The 20810-nt window shown below is 29.5% G+C and overlaps 1 protein-coding gene across 5 annotated transcripts in view; it reads left to right on the forward strand.

The window, feature by feature from the left end:
• The window catches only part of tn (thin), a 167231-nt gene extending 164667 nt beyond the window's left edge, over positions 1-2564 (forward strand). For all 5 annotated transcript variants that reach the window (XM_065511546.1, XM_065511545.1, XM_065511547.1 and 2 more), the window contains 2 exons: positions 1803-1879; positions 1940-2564. In XM_065511546.1, coding sequence (XP_065367618.1) covers positions 1803-1879; positions 1940-2153 — 291 coding nt within the window. In that variant the 3' untranslated portion in view covers positions 2154-2564. The remainder of the gene's footprint in view (positions 1-1802; positions 1880-1939) is intronic.
• Positions 2565-20810: the final 18246 nt, after the last annotated feature.

The raw sequence follows: 20810 nt of genomic DNA on the forward strand, positions 1-20810 counted from the left end.
ATTTTTAGTTTTTTGGCTATAATCAGACCTGTCACACAATTTGTTCGGAATGGTTTCAATTCCGTAGTTTTCATTCCAATCGATTTCGTTTTAGGTTCTTTAGATTCCGTGTAATTTATTAATTCCAAAAATGTTTAATAATTCTGTATTTGTGATTTTAATTTTACACCGTTTTTAATATTAAAACAAAAGTAAGGTTTTTGGTACAGAAATTGATTAAAAATTTTAGAAAAATAAATACATAATTATAAAGAAATATCAATTCCACTTTGAAAACTGAAAGTGGTTTCATTCCGCAAGAAAATTTCATTTTACTTTTTCTGAAGAAGCAAAATACGGAATTAATTCCACTTTCGATTGGAATGGAATTCTGTGACATTTACAAAATAATTAAAAACATATTGGGCAATCAAAAATGGCTTACTATAAATTTGAATTTTACATAAAAAAATAGGCGTTTTTTAGATGGACCTGGTCTCCTCGGTATCAATAATTTTCAAATTTGTTTTCATTTTAAATATTTATTACAAAGTTAGCTTTTCAAAATGTACAAATCCTCAATACATCTTCTTAAAATTTTTTTAGATAACTTAAAAAGAAAAAAGTTCTTTTTTTAAAAAAAACTAGCGAAAATCGTATTTTTTAAAATTTTTAAATTCAAATCGGTCGTGAACAGTTCTTTTTTTTGGGAACATTTAGAGGAGAGGAGATTGTATGTGTGTAATGTTTTTGAAATTGGAACAGAGACGAAGAAATATGATAATTTTAAAAATTTAATATGCCCGGGGTGTCCCAATTTGGGGACCCTTGGCCGCACCCCTGGGGAGCCCATGCGGTCAAACTACAAAACCGAAACTCGAAAAGACTTCTTCTTTGCACATGTCAAATTTAATTCAAATTGGACTAAGGGTTTAGAAGTAATTTCCCTCTTTTTTTCTATACCACTGTGCGCGCCCTCTTCGAGTAGCATCATGATTGTTCTTTACGGACAAAACTGGAATATTCAAATTCTAGAGTTTTCAATATAAAGCTAATAAACGCTTGCTATCAATATTGTTTATAAGTAGAAACTTCTACTGACGGACATGTTTATAAAGATGATGTTTGTTGCAGGCAATCATTACAGACCGTTAAATTCAAATCGCTTATGCAAATACGTAACAATATAATAAATTATTTTTAACAAATTTGTATGACCAGTATTATAATATTGAAAACTAAAACAAGTGCTTTTGTGTGAGTTGCGGCACCTGTAACAGAGTGCATATAAGGTGGAATTTACCCCACAGCTAGGACATCACCATATTAAAGTGACAGGTCCTCTTCATATAAGGTTTAGATCTAGAACCGTTCCCTATCGCTGTGTAACTAGTCAAGTGAGAGATTTTGTGTTAGTTCCCTTCTCCATATGGTACGAAGTAGAAACCAAGTTGAAATGTCTCTATAGACACATTTAAATGAGTTTCAAAATTAAAATAATCAAGATACATGTTTGGAAAAATAAAGTTGGTTTCATCAGAAATGGTGCAGTCCCAATTTACCGTCCAAAATAGGTTTCAATATCAGTATGTGTGTGTATGCAATGTAATATCTATCAAGAAAAGCACAAGAAAGACAAAAAAGACAACATTCAATTAACAAACTAAATATTACATTGTTCAAACCATAGAACACCCATCCACCTCATCAGTTATAATACATATAGACAATGAACATTTTTGGTAGTTTAATTTAATTAAAATAGATTTTCTAATATCAAACAAACTCATCTCTTATGCTTTGTTTCTCTATGTTTTTCTTAGATATTCGATGTCAATGGCAAAGTTTTGTCAACATTTGGTGGTGAAGGTTCAGATGATGGACAATTTAAATTTCCCAGGTAAAACAAATATTTTAAAAATTAAATGCTTTAATACTTATGTTTTTTTTTAAATTACAGAGGTGTTGCGGTGGATGATCAAGGTTATATTTTTGTGGCCGACTCTGGCAACAATCGCATACAGATTTTCAATCCTGATGGCAGTTTCCTAAAGACATTCGGTTCTTGGGGTTCAGGCGATTCTGAATTCAAAGGTCTCGAAGGTGTGGCCATTATGTCCAATGGCAATATATTGGTTTGCGATCGTGAGAATCATCGTGTGCAAGTTTTCTAAATGCACTTTAACAACAACTTGACGTCTTCAGATTATTATTATTATTATTTCATTGTTTTTGTTTATTTCATTTATATTGTTTTGCTTGTTACACATTTTTACTTATTTAAGAAATATGAAACTTTAATTTTTCCTGTATTATCTCTGATAAGAGGAAGAAAGGAAAACACAAAAGAAAATTTGTTTAAGATTTATATGATTTTAATTTTTGTTATATTTTTTATCTTCAACAACCCTCTTAAAGAATCCCTCCAATATTTGTAATTGTTTTGTTTTATCTAGTCCACACGAACAAATTATCTTTAAAAGTAACATTAACACATGCAATAATATCATAATTTATATAAAAATTCATTAAATATTTGTAAACAAATTTTAAATAAAACTTCTTCTACATATTTAAAAAAAAAATGCAAGCAAACTTGCAAAAAAATGGGTGTGTTTAAATATTTTTTGGATTTGTTAAAGGAAGTTGAAAGGTTTGAATATTAGAAATTAATTTTAGGTGAATTTTGTAAAAATTATAACTTCATTATTTTATGACAATAAATACACAGACAAAATAACAAACTACAACTACACTAGGCTGTTTCAGATAAAATCTCACATGTATTGGTACAATATTTTTAAAGCCTATCTCAATCTCTATTAATGTACCGATTTTCAAACAGTCCTTGCAGTACTTTTCATTATTACAATAATATTACTCATACGCTTACGTAGTAATGCAATACATTAATAAAGCAGCCGAAAAGTATGCTATACTTTGTGAAATACTATGCAATTATAACATTACTCATACGGATACGTAGTAATGTAATACATTAATGAAGCAGCCAAAGAGTATGCTATACTTTTTGATATACTTGTAGACAATATCAAATTTAATCGAAATAAATATAAAAAATGTAAAAAAAACGATTTATAAATATAAATATATGTATGTATGTATGAATTGAACATGTAATTTTATTCCACCATTAGTGGCATTTCGTTTATAATTTCAAGAGTTTTTATTAAGAAGAATAGGGCATAAGAAAAGGTAGACGTGTTATAGTCTACCATTTCTTATGCTCTAATCTAATTAATAGATTCAGAATCAACACCATTGTCGATTTTGCAGGGTATTTTTTAACACAAAGTATACAAAACAACTTCATTTAGGTTTATTTTTAGATGTGCTGGAATAAATAATTGAAAAGTGCACAAATATAAACTGCTTGGCTAAGTAGCTTTATTTATAAAAAAAAACTTTTACATGTGTTTGTCTTATGTATTTAAGCCAGATTAAAACACTGCCTGGATAAAGTGTACATTTGGAAATTTTAGCCTGCAAAATAAATGGTAAAAGTTTTTTCCATTTGCTTTTTTTTGCGGTTTGAAATAATCATAATAATTGTAATCAGCCGTATAAAGATCGTAGTAACTAATGAAAGTAAAATGTAGCAAACAAACTTTGAATACTAAATTAGCTAAAATCAATTATTTATTGAACTAATTGAATTGTAGTTAAGGATTTGTTTGATGTTGTAAATAAACTAAGACTAATAATAAAGAATTACATGTGGTAAATAGTTAAATAAACCATGAAGAGAAAATTAAATCTAAATTAAAGTGAAGTAAAGGTAATTTATGCAAATTTCTCTAAAATTACTTAAATTTCTCTTGAGTAATTGCTGTACACATTTTTGTTTAGTTAACTGGAAATATTTAAATTCTTAAATTTCCGCATAAAAATTATAAACATTCTTTATAAGAAACAAAAGGTCATAAAATTAGTACTCTTTATATTAATTTTAAATAATATTGTTAAAAATTAATTGTTTTCTAAAAAGAAATTAAACAACTCTTTGTATGTAGGCAAGTATGTGAAAACATTATCGTTTCTATGACGAATTCAATTAATATATAAGGATTTAATTTATTATGAATAGCTGGAAATAATACTTTGATGTTTGTAAATAATTAAATGAAATGTTGAAGGCAACATGGATGTTGCAACATCCAGAATTTTTACAAATAATGCTAGGGTTTTGTTCATGAAATGAAACATATGTGGGTTAATTACACAGTGTGTAATTAGTCATGGAAATAAAAAAATATACGGACAACACTACATGATAAAAGACCCGTGTCTCCCAGTTTTGCCCAGAGTCATGCACTTTTTTATGATTTGGAGCTTAGGTGTAATTTTTGCAAAAAAGTGATAATTTTCTCAGGCTCATATCTTGCAAACAGTTCGGAATTTTGATTTATTCTCTGAAGCAAAATTGTAGCTCTTGTCATAAAAAACAAAAATTGTGAACATATAAAATCAAAAAAACTTCATATTCAAGATCAAAATCGCAAAAAACTTTAAAAAATGCGAAATAAATTTTTTTAAAGCTGCCTAAAAGTACGCTTTAGTTTATAATAATTTAATAGTTTATTAATTCCGTTAGTTTTTTTCTTACTAACTTATATTGACCTATCTAAACGGTGCACTATAGGTAATTTCACCCATTTTTGTGGCCAAAACTATAAGGAATCATTGAACAAGGATGAAAATCGATATACGGGGGTTTTCAAGGTTACTGATTTCGAATTTGATGTAAAATTTTTAAAATTCAAAATGGCGGATCCTATATGGTTTCGTAAAATTTAAAAAATCTTCTGATTTACATGAAAATCGGTATATGGAGGTATTCAAGGTTGCTGATTTCGAATCTGAGGTAAAATTTTCCAAATTCAAAATGGCGGATCCAATATGGTGGCGTGAAATTTAAAAAATCTTCTGATTTCCATGAAAATGGGTATGTGGGGATATTCAAGGTTGCTGATTTCGAATCTGAGGTAAAATTTTTCAAATTCAAAATGGCGGATCCAATATGGAGGCGTAAAATATAAAATGTCTTCTGATTTACATGAAAATCAGTATTTGGGGGTACTCAAGGATGCTGATTTCGAATCTGAGGTAAAATTTTTCAGATTCAAAATGGCGGATCCAATATGGCCGGAAACATCCATCTAACTGAGATATTCTTACAAAAAGTTCGAACTTTTTCCTTCACATAACCGGATTCCTCATTTAAAAAATTGCCGAATTCAATTTCACCAACAATAAAATTTGTAAACAGCAGCATTCTTATTCTCTTATTTTGCGCATCCAACCAAAAGTTCGCTATTTTGCAAGCGGAGGCTGCATGAAATTGACAAATTAAACTCAAAATTCTTCATTTAACACGTTTCTGATTGTTTAAACCCGGCCAAATTCCAATTTTTGTTCTTTATGACAAGAGCTATGTACAACTTTGCCTCAGTAAAGCAATCTTCCAAATAATTTGCAAGATATGAGCCTGAGAATATGATCACTTTTTTTGCAGAAAATGACACGGAGGCCTCAAATCTTTGGGGGCTCAGAAAAAAAGTACATGAATTTGGGCAAAACTGGAAGACACGATCATGAACTTTTGAGATATTTATGAGAAATTAATAATGATTATGATGATTAATAATTCCGTTTAAGTGCAGAAAAGTGGGGTCGATTGGAAAAAAAGTGGTAAGGAATTCCTTCTAGTAGTTTCATGAATTATCTAATGGGCAAAACCAGAATATTCTATTTCCACTTAGATCTTTTAGCTGCTTTAATGTTGATGTTAGCATATTTAACAGTTAATGTTGTGCAACTTATAAAAAATGCGTATTAAACAGCGTATTATAAATATTGTTGATGAGTAGAAGTTTCTACGGATGGAAATGTTTATAAATATGATGAATATTGCAAGCAGCCCTTACAGATATATAGGACAATATATAGGAGAAACAACTCTTAAAATAGCTAATGGTGTAACCATTAGTGACCTAAAATGATAAATGAACTCAGTTGAAGTTAGTCATCCTTAACAGCTTAGATATTATTGCAATTAAACATATATTTTCTAATTGTTGAATGTGAAATCCTAATCTTAAAATAATGACTACTTGAAACTCCTCTAATGCTAATTAATATGTCAAATTCATGAATTGAATGTGTTTTATATAGTTGACCTTAAATTTATGAAATTAGTTTCTTAAGTCCTGGCTATATATAAAATACTTTTCGAAATTCTGCTATTCATCAACAGCACAATCGAAACAATAGTAAATACAGGGATTTTTAAACAAAATTTTTAAAAATATTTACTCTTAAGTATATAGAAAACTTTTTACCTTTTAAAATCACAAACAGAAAGAAAAAAAGAAAAATATAAATCAAAATGAAAAACTAAATTTCGTTATGAAACATCTGTCACTACAGATTATATTTTTAACATGATGCACGTGTTGGTGGAATGCGAAAATAATGTAAAAATGTATTGCAAACGTTTACATTTAAAAAATAAAAGTTTATAACAAAAAACTTCAAGATGGGTTTTTCACAAATGAAATATAAAAAAAGGAAGCTAAAAAAGGTATAATCATAAAAGGTTGTTTAAGGGAAATTATACCATTTTAACATCGATCAAAAATTATTTAACAAAAAGTCAATCTCCCAACAAGAAAGAAATGACCGTGTATACAAACAAATACAGCTCACAGCTTGTCATGTTCCTTAAGGTTCCCTTTTATTGTTTAACATTAAGATTCTGTTGAGGCCAACAAATAAAATATTAAATGAAATGGTTGCTTTTGTAATACTTTACCTTTTTCAATTTTTGTTATACCCTTCATCACGAGCGTTAAGGGGATATGTATTAGTTTGTCATTCTATTTGTAATTTTTAAAATATTCTGGATCCTGGTACTACAAGCCTAATATGTTGGGTGTGCTGCAGTTTTAGCTTAGTCCGTTCAGGTTCATCAGAGGCCTGCTTTATTTAAAATTGTTTGCATTCAACCTTCAGCTCACCTTAAAAAAATCTTACTTAGTTTACCCTCGTGTGTTGTTTTCCACACATGCGGCATGTCTATTTATTTTACATCAGAGGCCTGCTTGATTTAAAATTGTTTGCTTTCAACTCTCAGCTCACCTTCAAAAAACCTTACTTAGTTTACCATCATGTGTTGTTTTCCACTATGTATTTTATACTAGCATCATTATTGGTTTGTAGTTAAAATATTGAATTACCATCAATTACATATTTCTCTTTTTATTTGTATATCATACAAACTTTGCGGTTTTGAATTCGCCTAGATAATACACTTTTTTGGCAGAAGCAGCCCATTTGCCGAAAAAAATTTTGTTTCTAGTGCAAAATATATAGAAATGTTATATGTGTGGAAAACCACACAAGAGGTAAGCAACGTCGCTTTTTGAATTTCTGATGTACAGTACCTATAACACATCTTACAGAAGCTATTATTAGTGCTCATGCTAATGACTAGAAGGTAAGCAGTTATATAACAGGTAATAAATATGTCATTACACAACTACTTCGAAGTAATGCAGGCGGTATGTAGTAGTCTTTGAGACCTAAGCTATTGAGAAATTGCTGTTATTAGTGCTCATGCTAATGACTAGAAAGTAAGCAGTTATATAACAGATAATAAATAAGTCATTACTCAACTACTTCGAAGTAATTCAGGCGGTATGTAGTTATCTTTGAGACGTAAGCTATTGAGAAATAGCGGTTATTAGTACTCAAGCTAATGAATAGAAAGTAAGCAGTTATATAACAGGTAATAAATAAGTCATTACACAACTACTTCGAAGTAATGCAGGCGGTATGTAGTGGTCTTTGAGATGTAAGCTATTGAGAAATAGCTGTTATTAGTGCCCATGCTAATGACTAGAAGGTAAGCAGTTATATAACAGGTAATAAATAAGGCATTATACAACTACTTCGAAGTAATGCAGGCGGTATGTAGTGGTCTTTGAGACCTAAACTATTGATAAATAGCTGTTAGTAGTGCTCATGCTAATGACTAGAAAGTAAGCAGTTATATAACAGGTAATAAATAAGTCATTACACAACTACTTCGAAGTAATGCAGGCGGTATGTAGTAGTCTTGGAGACGTAAGTTATTGAGTAATTGCAAGTCATTGCCTAGTTTTTTCTGGGTAACTTCGTACTTCATAAGCTAATTCATAAAATCTCCACATCTTTAGATTGAAGGAGAACGTAGTGACTGTAAACTGAATTTTAAAACACACAACTCATTATAAATTTCGATAAGGTAGTGTACACACAAATTCTACCTAAAATTCTATTACTAAATTAATACGCACATTTTCTTCTCAGTACATTTACAAGGGTATTTTTATTATTGTAAAAAATCTGCACTATTACTGAAAATATTTAATTTTTCTTCATCTTATAGAGTTCCAAAGCCCAGGTGTAAAATATACACATTGCGAATAAAGTATGTTTTGTACTTTGTTTTTTCTCTTCTTTCAAATACACAACCAACAACATTATAGGCCCTGTTTTTATTGAAAAGAGAAAAAAAGTAAGAAAAAAAAAAATTAAATCTTCGCATTTTTGGGATTTTATTTTAATACATTTTCAAATACAGAAATTGTTTGATTATTTATAGATGTTTTTTTTTATTAGGGTGAAACCTGAACTAAAAACAACAAAATAACTTTATAATACTTCAAGGGACTGATTCAGAAACACCAAAAGAAAACAATTTTCAAATTTTTGTATATAAATCACTCAGTTTTTAAATAATTTTTGAGAGTTTTTCATACAAAATTTTGAAAATTGTTTCTGAATCAGACCCCAAAATATAATTCACATGTTCAAAGTTAAGTGGAGCCTTAATACACACATACTGCCTGTCTCCTCATGTAATCATATAAATATTTTATAAATATTCCATTTAATAGTGTTGAGATTTTATTTGTTCGTTTTGTGTTTAGTGATTGGCATCCGAGTAACAAGGGATGTTATTTCATCCGTTTTTATTTTTTCTCCTTTTTTTTTTCTCTTCTCCATTCACTTTAGTCATCAATAAATAACATGAAATTGAATTAAATTTAAAAGAAATTTTATTAATACATTTTATATAAATACAGTTTTTAAATAGATTTAAATGTAAAATGATAACAACTATTTGTGCACTAAAAGTTTTATTTTTATTTATAGCCTGATCTTATATCCAATCGTATTTCAATTCAAATGTGTCCTTAGCTCTTCAATATATAGAAGGATTTTAACAAATGTAAAAACAATTTTACTGATACTTCATTGTTTGAGTGGTTGATGGTGGTGGTGTTTTGCAATTTCAATGTGTTCAAATAACAATCCGATATTGTGGCATGATATATCTCAGTTACAGTTTTATTTGTGCACACAAAAATCACACAATAAGTCACATTTTGTAGTTTTTTTTTGTAAATGAAAATTCTCTATAAAAAAATTTGTCAATGAACGCAGTTTTTTTTGAAACGTGGGAAGTTTTGGAATTAGTTTAGTGAACATTTATGTTGGAGCAATTCTTAGAAATACAAATTTCATGACATATCTATACCATTCACCATCATATTACGGTGGATAATTCTTTTGTGCTAATGCTTGTGACTAATAATATTGGTCGAACTCCCATATTAATGCATAGCAGAATCACTTTATGAGGCCATTGATATATGTATATGTGGTGCTCCCAAGGTCTAAAATAGTTCTACGTCATTTAAAAACGACATGCTGAAAATTTTACCAAAATTAAAATTAATTTTTGTAATTTAACATAAAATTTTCTGACATCGATAACCCATTATGATTTGATAATAAAACTAGTTAGTGAGCTATATTCGGCTGTGCCGAATCTTATATACCCTTCACCAAATTATACTTAAAAATATTTAAAAACAATTTATAAAAAAATATATTTTTTTTAATTGTTTTTAAAATTTTTCTTTTTAAATTGTTTTTTAATTTTTTTAAAAAAGTTTTTTCCAAATTTTTAAAATTTTTTTTTGGAAAAGAATTTATGACAAAAAAATTTTGTTTTAATGAAAAAAAAAATTCGGGTTAAAAAATATTTTTTTAAATTGTTTTTAAAATTTTTCTTTTTATTTTTTTTAAATAGTTTTTTAATTTTTTTAAAAAAGTTTTTTTCCAATTTTTTTTTAAAAAAGAATTTATGACAAAAAAAAATTGTTTTCATGAAAAAAAAATTCGGGTTAAAAAATATTCTTCCCGATTTTGTAGGTCCAACTTACTATATATATATATAGCCTTATATATCGTTTCAATAGACTTTGAAATATCTATCATTAGATATCCATATTGTCTATATCAGATATAGATCAAAAATAGGGCAAAAATCTAGGTTGTCCCGGTTCTTTCCTTATATCTCAGCCATTTGTGGGCCTATTTTGTCGAATAGCAACCGAGTCGGAAGAATTCCCGATATATTGATGTATGAATCATATATGTAAGTTATTTGGGGGCTACGGAAAGTTGATTTCAACATACAGACGGACATAGCTATATCGACTTCGCTATCTATAACGATTCAGAATATATATACTTTGTGGGTTCGCAAATGAAAAATGTAGAAAATACAAACGGAATAAAAAAACGTATATATACCCTTGCCAAGTAAGAGTGTTACTCGGCTGTGACGAATCTTATACACCCACCATCAATATGTGACAATAAAATATTTTTCTGATATGGGAGTTGTTTGGGGAGTAGAGTCATTTATGCACCGATCCTCACAAAAGTTGGTTGAAAGATTTAGGTACATATAAAAATTGTTTATGTCCAATATTATCAGAATAGTAATTACAAGACAAATATGAATTTTCAAGTCATTTTCTGAGGGGATACTTGTTTGAAGATTATGGATTATGGATATTGCCTGATTTTCGTCATATTTTACAATATAATTTCAGAGTAATTAGAACTAATTTCTGCAAAATTGTAACAAAAACAAAATAAATGTAAAACGTCCACTCAAAGCACTCGTTCGCTATAGAAAAACAGCACATTAATTTCATTTTCGATCGGAATGGAATTCTGTGAAAAACGTCCACTCAAAGAACTCGTTCGCTATAGAAAAACAGCACATTAATTTCATTTTCGATCGGAATGGAATTCTGTGACAGGCCTGATAGTATTTTAAGTTTTTTGATTATTCTTTAAAATATTATTTTTACAAAATAAAGTGTAATGGCGGTTGTTCACACCAAAAAAATACGAATATTCAACACTTTGCAACTGTAAGTATTTTGGGACTTTAGCCATGCAAAATGAAGTTAACTATCTAGTTATTTGTTTAATTAATTGACCGACTGCACACTTACAAATCGGTAATAGCATGTATCACATGTATACATTCATACTTATTAAAATACGAGTACATGTTGGATGCATATTTTTTGTTAGCAATTCAATACAATTACTACTTTCCAATTCATATGAATGGTGTTTGGGTGTGGGCGTATGTTGCTACGGTTTTGCAGGAAAACAAATCTCTTGATATAAAAATAAGTAAGAAAGTATAGTAGGTGAAGCTCGACCACATGATACCCTATACCAAGTATATGATCATAAACAGTTTTCATAGTTGGATTTATATGGGAGCTATGACCGATTATGTACAGATCGTTATAAAATTTTGTGACATGACTTTTGCATTTGAATAATTAATTTGTATGGAATTTTATTTGAATGCCAACATATTTAGATATTTATATTCGATAAGTGATTTTCGGAAGTGGGCCATATATGGGAGGGGCCATATATGGGAAAGTCCAATTTCGGAAGGACATTTGTATGGGGGCTAGGTGAAATAATGGACCGATTTCAGCCAGTTTCAATAGGCTTGGTCCTTGAGCCGAATAATATGTACCAAATTTGATCGAAATATCTTCAAAATTGTGACCTGTACTCTGCGCACAAGGTTTACATTGACAGCCAGCCGACCAGCCAGCCAGACGGACGGACGGACATCGTTTAATCGACTCGGAAAGTGATTCTAAGTCGATCGGTATACTTTAAGGTGGGTGTTAGACTAATATTTTTGGGCGTTACAAACATCTGCACAAACGCATTATACCGTCCCCACTATGGTGGTGTAGGGTATAAAAATGGATGTTTGTATGTATGTTCCGAATGAAGTCAAAAATGGCTTTACCGATTTGGATGAAATTTTCAGGGAATCTTCAGAATAGCCTAGCGGATATCACTGTTAAGTCAGATTATTGATTTTCAGTCTGTGGGTGGAGGGGCGTGGAAAAATCAAATTTTTTGTATTTAGAGTGAAGTGGTTGAGAGAGAGGTTTTGCCTTACCGGCTTTTGATTTGTTTCGATCGAAGCAGAACGCTCTCTCGGATACGTTTCACTTTGGAACAGAGTATCCAATATTGCATTGCATCGTTCTTGACCTGATAAGTTTAGCAGTTCTTTTGGGTCGGAATCCATATGTTGCCAGAAAGATGGGAAAAAGATCATTGCTAATAATGTCCAATACTTTGAATAAATTTATATTGTATAAATGCTTTAAAATGAAATCAAAAAAAATTTAAAAAATCTTGCATTTTTAAGTCATACAAACAATAAATAGAACATTTTTTTAAGGTACTAAAAAAGTACTATTGACAAACAATGTAAGATCCATCAAAACTAAATCCAATTTTTAAGAGCAAGGCTAATGTACATTCAGCAAACCTACAAATGTGTAAAACATTTCGTTATTTGTACGAAAAAAAATATGATTGGACAAGTGAATGAACAGAACTCTCATGTTTCATGTGAATGTATGGGAGTTTGTTGGTATATTAAGGAGATAACTTTCAAAATATTTTTTTTTTTTTTAAATAACAAAAGAATAAAAGTTTCCGCATAAAGACTTGATTTTAAAGTATTGTTCGTTATTCAAAGTATATCGTATATTTCTAAGACATGATTACAGCCCAGTAAAAATTTTTTGGAAGCTAAAACAGGTCGTAAGCGCTTACTAAGAAGCCTTACCAAGAAAGCAACAAAGAAGCCAATACTATCGAAAGCATTTTTGTATTAATGTAAGCTAAAACAAATAAAAAGCTTACTGTTATCCCTTATAGAGAAGCAGCTTGTAACTGAAATATTTAAATAATTATTGGACCTAATCATGTCGCTTACAAGAAAGCAGGTTGTATTGCAGAGTAATGCTTCCAAGTGGGAAATCGCCATATAACAATTATGCCTTCTGTAAGCAGGTTTGTAAGGGGTAATATAGCTGCTCTCCCTTACAAACCTATTTAAATGAAGCTCCAATTTTTGCTGGGAGCTTACTAAAAAGTATAAAAACCTAGTTCACTGCCCCACTGTGCAGGACAGAATAAATTTGTTTGGAAATAAATCTGGCACTTCTAAACGGCTGGTGCGATCGGGATACAATTTGACGTGAGTATAGCCAAAAAGTATTCGAGTTTAAGTTATTAAAATGGGTCCTATAAATTTTCAAGGGGCGGCGCTATAGGGGGCTAGTAATAGGGTGCCTTCGACACGTAACATTTTTAAACACGTGCCATTTTTTTTTGTTTCCCATTTTTGGAAAATTCTCGTTTATATCTTGAAAAAACATGCTGGCGTGTGCTATTTATCTCTTATAATTTCCTAGTTATAGGCATTAAATTTTTTTTTTTTAATTTGGCCATAACTTGGTCCACTTTTTAAAAATATAGGGCGTACTTATGGACCCAATTTAGTTAGACAACTAAATTACTAATAATATACAAACGAGTTTAGAGCAATATGAATTATGGATCCAAAAATAACACTAGTTTACAAATCAAACATTTTTGCTTGCTCATGGAATGAAACTTATATTTTTGAGAAGAGCTAGGGACGCAAGTTTCCCTCCTATACGTCAAAATTTTGAGATATATGGGATTTTATTTTTCTCCTGCCCTGAGTACTACTAATGTATGCTGTATTGTACCGATACTCTGGCGAAGATACTAGATACTTTTAGAGTTGTATTTTTTGACTAATTCCAAAAAGAATTAACAGGAAAAAATAAATACTGTTTAAAAGTACATTTTTCCTGTAGATAAACGTTAATAAATCGCTATTAAGTACAAAATTCTAAAGTAAAAACTATTTTAGAATGTCTTCTAGAAAGTGTAACATATTGTTTTATTTGCGGAAAAAAATATTCAGTCAAATCGAGGTTTTCCTATTATTTACATTATTTTGGATTCCTCATGTCAAATCAGGATAAAAAGTGGGTTCCTCAATCGATTTGCACAAATTGTAGTGAATATATTCCAGGTAAAATGAACATTAAAAATGTCAGTTTGGTTGACCCACAAAAAATAGTTTTGCCGCCACTCCACATTAAATTAGGTTTAATGAAAAATTTCGTAAAAGCTTTAGATAAGACAAAACCAGCATTTCAATATTTATGCAGCGTGTTCCCGAGTCTTTCTGAGGTTAATTAAAAGAAGGGATATTTGTGGGTCCTCAATTAGGAAAATTTTTGGGTGATATCAAATTTGAGTGTCTATTAACCAATGTTGAAAAAGCAGCATGGAATTCTTTTAAACTTTTTTAAGAATTTTTAGGAATAAGAAAAATTAAAACTACATAGATATTGTTGCGAATATATTACATAATTTTGAACTGATGGGTATAAATATGTCCCTCAAAATTCACTTTTTACATTCTCATGTGGATTTTTTCCCGGAAAACCTCGGACATATAAGTGACGAACATAGGAATTATCAAGGTTTTTGGGATCAGAATATGCTAGGAGGCTACTGTTGGAGTGTCGTGAGAGAAACAAATGAAAATAATTATAAAAAGAGGACTAAAACACTTCACTTTTAATTTTGTTGTCCTAATTTAATGTACATTTTTATATCTTTCGTTTTTAATAAATATCTCAAAAGTTTGACGTCCGAATTTTTATTAATATCTTTTCCGAAATTAGAAGACCTAAATACACAAATCCCCATATGTTTCAATTCATTAGCAAAAACCTTGTAAACTAGTGTAATCGATATTTAATTAAAAAATTAAAACGACCTTCGAAAATTGACCTATTTTTTATTGAAATTTCAAATTTGGGCCACATGTTCTAAATCCCAAAGCTGGGATAAAAAACGGGAAGCAGTTTTAGAAACCTCGATTTGTTCCTTATTTACCCCCATTACATTTTCCCATCCCCGAATGAAATGTGGATCCTATGGGCAAAATTTTAAAAAATCACATTTTTGGGATTTTCGCTCCGGATTCCGTTTGAACATTTGATAAGTTTAACCTTTAACCTTTTTTATTTAGAATGACAAATTTAAAAAATGTTGAAAACTTCATTGAGTTTTGTTAATAAATAAAGAGATTATTACATATTTATTGAGTTTCTAAAACTAATATTTGTATAAAAATTTTAGTAGTATTGAAAATATAAGGATCAATTGGATCCACATTTATGCCGAACAAATTTTTTTTGTTTAGATATGTTAATTTTTGGTCTTACAAAAAAAGTCAATATTTCAATTAAATTCAAAAAGTGCCAGAAAGTTTCCAAAAAATTGGTTCTGCTCCACTGTGCATTGTAGTTTGTTTAACCTTTATGTCAACGGCAACATATCTGGGTATGTTTTGCATTTTTAAAATGCTTTAGCTCTGAATTAGATAATCGGATCGACATGAAATTTCTTGCTCTCCTAGCCAAAACTGTTTTCCGCGTTTTTCAACGTTTTTACCCACCCTACTCCACATTTTTGATAACAGCGGTTTCCCGATTTTCTCCATTTTTCTTTTATTAGGCTAACAACAAATGTATATGTCAAACAAAAAAAGAGTTATTTAAAAATCGTGACGGACTCCAAAATAATATGTATTTGAATTTAAAAAATTTAAAAAGGCGATTTTTCTCTAGTTTTTGGGAAAAGGGTAGTTTCGTTATCTAAAAAATTTAGGAATTTTTACTAAATTTACACTAAATACTTTAAATAAAAAAATATTCAAAATTCTTGATACGGAGGGGACCAGGTCCATTCAAATAACGCCTATTTTTTATGTAAAATTCAAATTTAGGGCAAAAATCCTCAAATCGCATAGTCGATATCAAAATACGGTAACCTATTTTAGATGGCCAAATATATTCTTAATTATTTTGTAAAGGGTTCCGATAACCCCGATTTTGATGTGGATATTATAGCAAACACCAGGATCCTGGTGTGGATACTTCAGCAAAAAAAACTAAAAAATCCCATTGTTGGTATTTTTCAAAACTTTTTTGGAAATTACGGGATTCCTGAATATAAATTTCAAAATTTGTTTTTATTTTTTTATATCTAATAGGGCCCATACACAACACCATATAATTGTGCAATCAAGTGATTGTGCCAGCTGATTGACCGTGTATGAGCTTGTGCTGTGATTGTACCAGCTGCTGGTGCTTTATCAACAATATTTTGATATTTTTTTGATTGTATCTGCATGATTGAATCGTGTGTTGTAAAATTAGCACATAAAATTTAAATCCTCATGCCATAAACATCAAAAAAATAAAGAATTTAAATATGAATGCCAAAGAAAAAATATTTTGGGGAGCATTTCTCAAACGAAAACAATGTCTTGCCTATGGAAAGTTAAAAGTATGGAATGGTAGAACAATTAAAAGAGGTGGACCAAGAAGCAAATAGAGAAAAAGTGGTAAAAAGAACAAATTTCGAACAAATTACAAGTTTTTCGACAAAAAAAGTGAAAAATCTGTGGAAGGAACAGATGATGTTTTTGAGTCTTCGTTGTGGTATTACGATAAACTCAATTTTTGGAAGATCAGGAATGTTCCAGAGAAGGAAAATGTACCATCATCATCTTCTGCGTTGATTGTCAATTCTTTTAGAAGTTTAGTATGTTCTAGTTCCCCTTTGTTTTCTATTCATTTCTTCATCCAAACACGATTTTTTTTGCTCATTTTGCATTTTAGGATAATAGCAACAATAAGTGCAACACAAATTTTATCATTATTCATTATAACCGTACCAGCATGCTGGTGTATTGTGTGCTTCAAGCTTAATTGCACAATCACTTGATTGCTCAATAACGATGGTGTTGTGTATGGGCCCTATATTAGAAAAGTCTATATATGTAACAGTAAAATTTCATTAAAAACTATTGATAAATAAAAACATTATTTTAATTTGATAAATTTGTATCTTTACAAAAACTCAATAAAAAGCTTTTTTTGTCATACCTACCCTTTTTTTTAAAAAAAAAACAATGACTAAATGAGGGTGTAAAACTGGTTATCATAAAATTTTTTAACCTTTTCTCAATTTCTAACAAAATAAAAAAAAATAATACAGAAATTCCAACAAACGAGTAAGATATTAGCATTTTTATGCTAATGGCAGCCATTCACTATGCAAAACGAATGAACATACCCAGGTATGTTGCTGTTGACGTGCGTAAAGCAGTTCTGCTGTTGACATAAAGGTTAAAATTCCGTGGCTGATAAGGCAATGGCGAATGTCACTGTTTCGAAAACGTTACAAATGTTTCCAATTTTAGTTTTACTTATACCCCTAATGTGAACATACATAAATAAATAAATAAATGTATGATGAATGTGTGTATGAGAAATTAAACGAAATAAATTTGTTTTAAAAAAAGAAAATAAAAACAATAATCAAACATACTGTGGATTTTTCGTTCATTTACGTGAATTTGCCAAAGGTCACGCATTTCATTTAAAAAGTAATTTATGGCAACCGGAAACCGGATACGTCTCAACTTGTTATAAATGCCTGCTAAGGCTCTTAGTATTCCTTTTCCCACCTTCTAAGACCAATTAAAATTGTTCATATTATTATACAATAACATGTTCAGGATAAGTATGTCAGTGTTAAACATATATTTTAGTTGTTAAAGCCGAGCGTTAATGCAATCATTTGGTCAAAGCTGTATACTAACAAGCACCTCATATTGGACAGTCTCGATTTTCGGTGCTCCCAAGGTTTTAAGTTTTTCAATGCTATTTGAAAATGAAGTTCTGAAAATTTGAGCACTATCGTATATCATATAATGTTGGTGGATATTCAGGTGTTCGGGATTTTCAAGGAAGGAAGGCTAGAATATGAATTGGATCTAAAACTCCTTATTTAAACAGAAATTTTTTGAAATAAAGAAAAGAGTCCTTCTACACGCAGAGAAAAAATATAGTTGGGCATGGTTACTGTAACCATTTCAATATTGTTACAAGTTTTTTAACTATATTATAGTCACAGTAACCATTTACATGATTGTGGTAACCATAATATGGTTAACTTACGATTCACATGATTGTCTCAACCATATATATGGTTACAGTAAACATATATATGTTTGTGACAACCATTTATATGATGAAGGACTTATCATATTATGGTGCTCTCGGCTTAAGGCTTATCATAATCTGAGAACAACATATTATGATAAAATTATTCATCATAAATATGGTTGCCACAAACATATACATATATGTTTACTGTAACCATATATATGGTTGAGACAATCATGTGAATCGTAAGTTAACCATATTATGGTTACCACAATCATGTAAATGGTTACTGTGACTATAATATAGTTAAAAAACTTGTAACACTATTTAAATGGTTACAGCAACCATGTCCAATTATATTTTTTCTCTGCGTGTAGAAGACTTTACATTTAAGGCAGGCTATAATATGAATTGTATGAAAAAGAAGGTCCGAGGTAGTAATTTTAACCCCTGTAGATTTCCAACTGACTGATTTTGTTATACCTCATACAGATATATTACTGTACTGCACTGTAGCAAATAATAAAGAGCGTGTGTTGCAAAATAGTGAAATTAATACCAATAAAAGTTGTGTTTTATTATTTGTGTGTGACATTTCCGTTGCTGTTATAGTGTTGCATGAGATGTTATTCAGCTGTTTTTCTAAGTTTATCCAGTCATGTTTGTGTATAAAGGGAAAATGAGCTGTTATAACAAATAATGTTTTTAAGTTTTATTTTCCAATTTAGATGCACGAAATGTGAGTAGTCTTTCATTAAGTTTTTTTTTTTTTTTTCTTTTTTTTTACAAACTTGTAATATTGTATATCTAACCATTTTGGAGATGTTGACTTTTAGTTTTGTTTATTTTTCATTTTATACATTTTTTTATTGTTTAACAAACTGTTGCAATAAAATTTTGTTGAATTACTTTTTTGTTTTCAGTTGTTATTTCTGTTGTAAAACTCACTGAAAAAAAGGACGTGATGCATTTGAAACGTGACATTTTATTGTGTGTTCATGTTTTTTTTAGTGGCTGGGCTTAAAGATTTTTTATTTGTTTTTTAAAATGTATTTCGTTATAATAAACAAAATGTTTAATTATGATATACAGAGCACATTGTGTGTGGAATTTAAAGTTGAAAAAAGCCGTGAATTAACTTAAATGAAACGTGATTTTTGGTCAAATATTTAAAAAAATAAAATTATCAAATCTAAAAATAATATAGAGTAAAAATAAAAAGGAAAAAAAACTTAAAATCAAATCTAGACAACAATATTTATAATATTATTTTAAATGCATTATAAAAGATTAGCCATTAAAGTTATAAAGGCTTATAACTGGAAGTTAATATGGAAAAGTGCTTAATAAATTGATGACTAAAAAATGCGATGATACTTTTGCTGCTTTCAAAATGTAGAATTTTGTTTCACCAAAGCGTCATATGCGGGAAGTTTAGCATTACTTCTTTAATTTGAAAAAAAAAGTACCGATTGTTCACCAAAGCTTATGGTGAAATTGTGCCATCGGCATACAACGTGTCAAACTGGGGCATAATCAAAATTGTTTGGAAATAAATCTGGCATTTCTAAACTGCTAGTCCGATCGGGATAAAATTTGACGTGGGCGTAGACAAGGAGTAACAGGCAAAGTTTTGAATATAATAGAGATAGTAGCTCTGTTCAATAACTAAAAGTTGTTACTAGTTAGTAACAATTGTTACTAGAAAAGCGTTCATTAAATTAAAAAAACTAGCAAGTAGAGAAAAAATCAAGAGCGTATAAAATTTATAGAGTGTTCTCTCGTTGCAAACTATTACAAGTTCTATTTTGAACTCGTAATAGTTAGCAGCTTATATTTCATATGTTTTGTGTTATTGTTTATTTATTTACATTTTATTTTTGTGGTGAAATAATTTTCAATAAAATTGAAGAAAATTTGAGTATTTATACATTTTAAAAGGAATAAAGTAAGAAAATTATGTACATTAAACAATTGTTACTGGAAAAGTGTTCATTTACTTTTTACTATTTTTGAGAATTTAAGAGGGTAATTTTGTAAATTTTGATTTTATTCTCTCGTTGCAAGTATTTACTGTGAAAGAAAATGAACAGACCTATTGACTACAAATTTTTTTTGTAAGACCAAAAATTGTTCGGAATAAACGTCGATCAAATTGTTCTTCATATTTGCAATCCCATTAAAATCTTGATACAAATTTTAGTTTTAGAAACTCAATAAATATGTTATATTTAATAAAATATTTATTTATTTTTCATTCTAAAAACTTGTCAAAAGGTCAATTCCTAAAAATTTTAGCAAAATTCCCAAACATTTTATTTTTTACAATTTTGTCCATAAGGTTTCAAAAGCTGTTTTCCGTTTTTTGATCGCAGCTTTGGGATTTTTGAACATGTGGCCCATATTTATAATTTTTATAAAAAATAGGTCAAATTTGTCCATACTCTAGGGCGACATGCTCAAAAGTAGGACATGTTTTTTTATACTTAA

Source organism: Calliphora vicina, chromosome 5 (genome assembly GCF_958450345.1).
Source record: "Calliphora vicina chromosome 5, idCalVici1.1, whole genome shotgun sequence".
NCBI lineage: Eukaryota > Metazoa > Arthropoda > Insecta > Diptera > Calliphoridae > Calliphora > Calliphora vicina.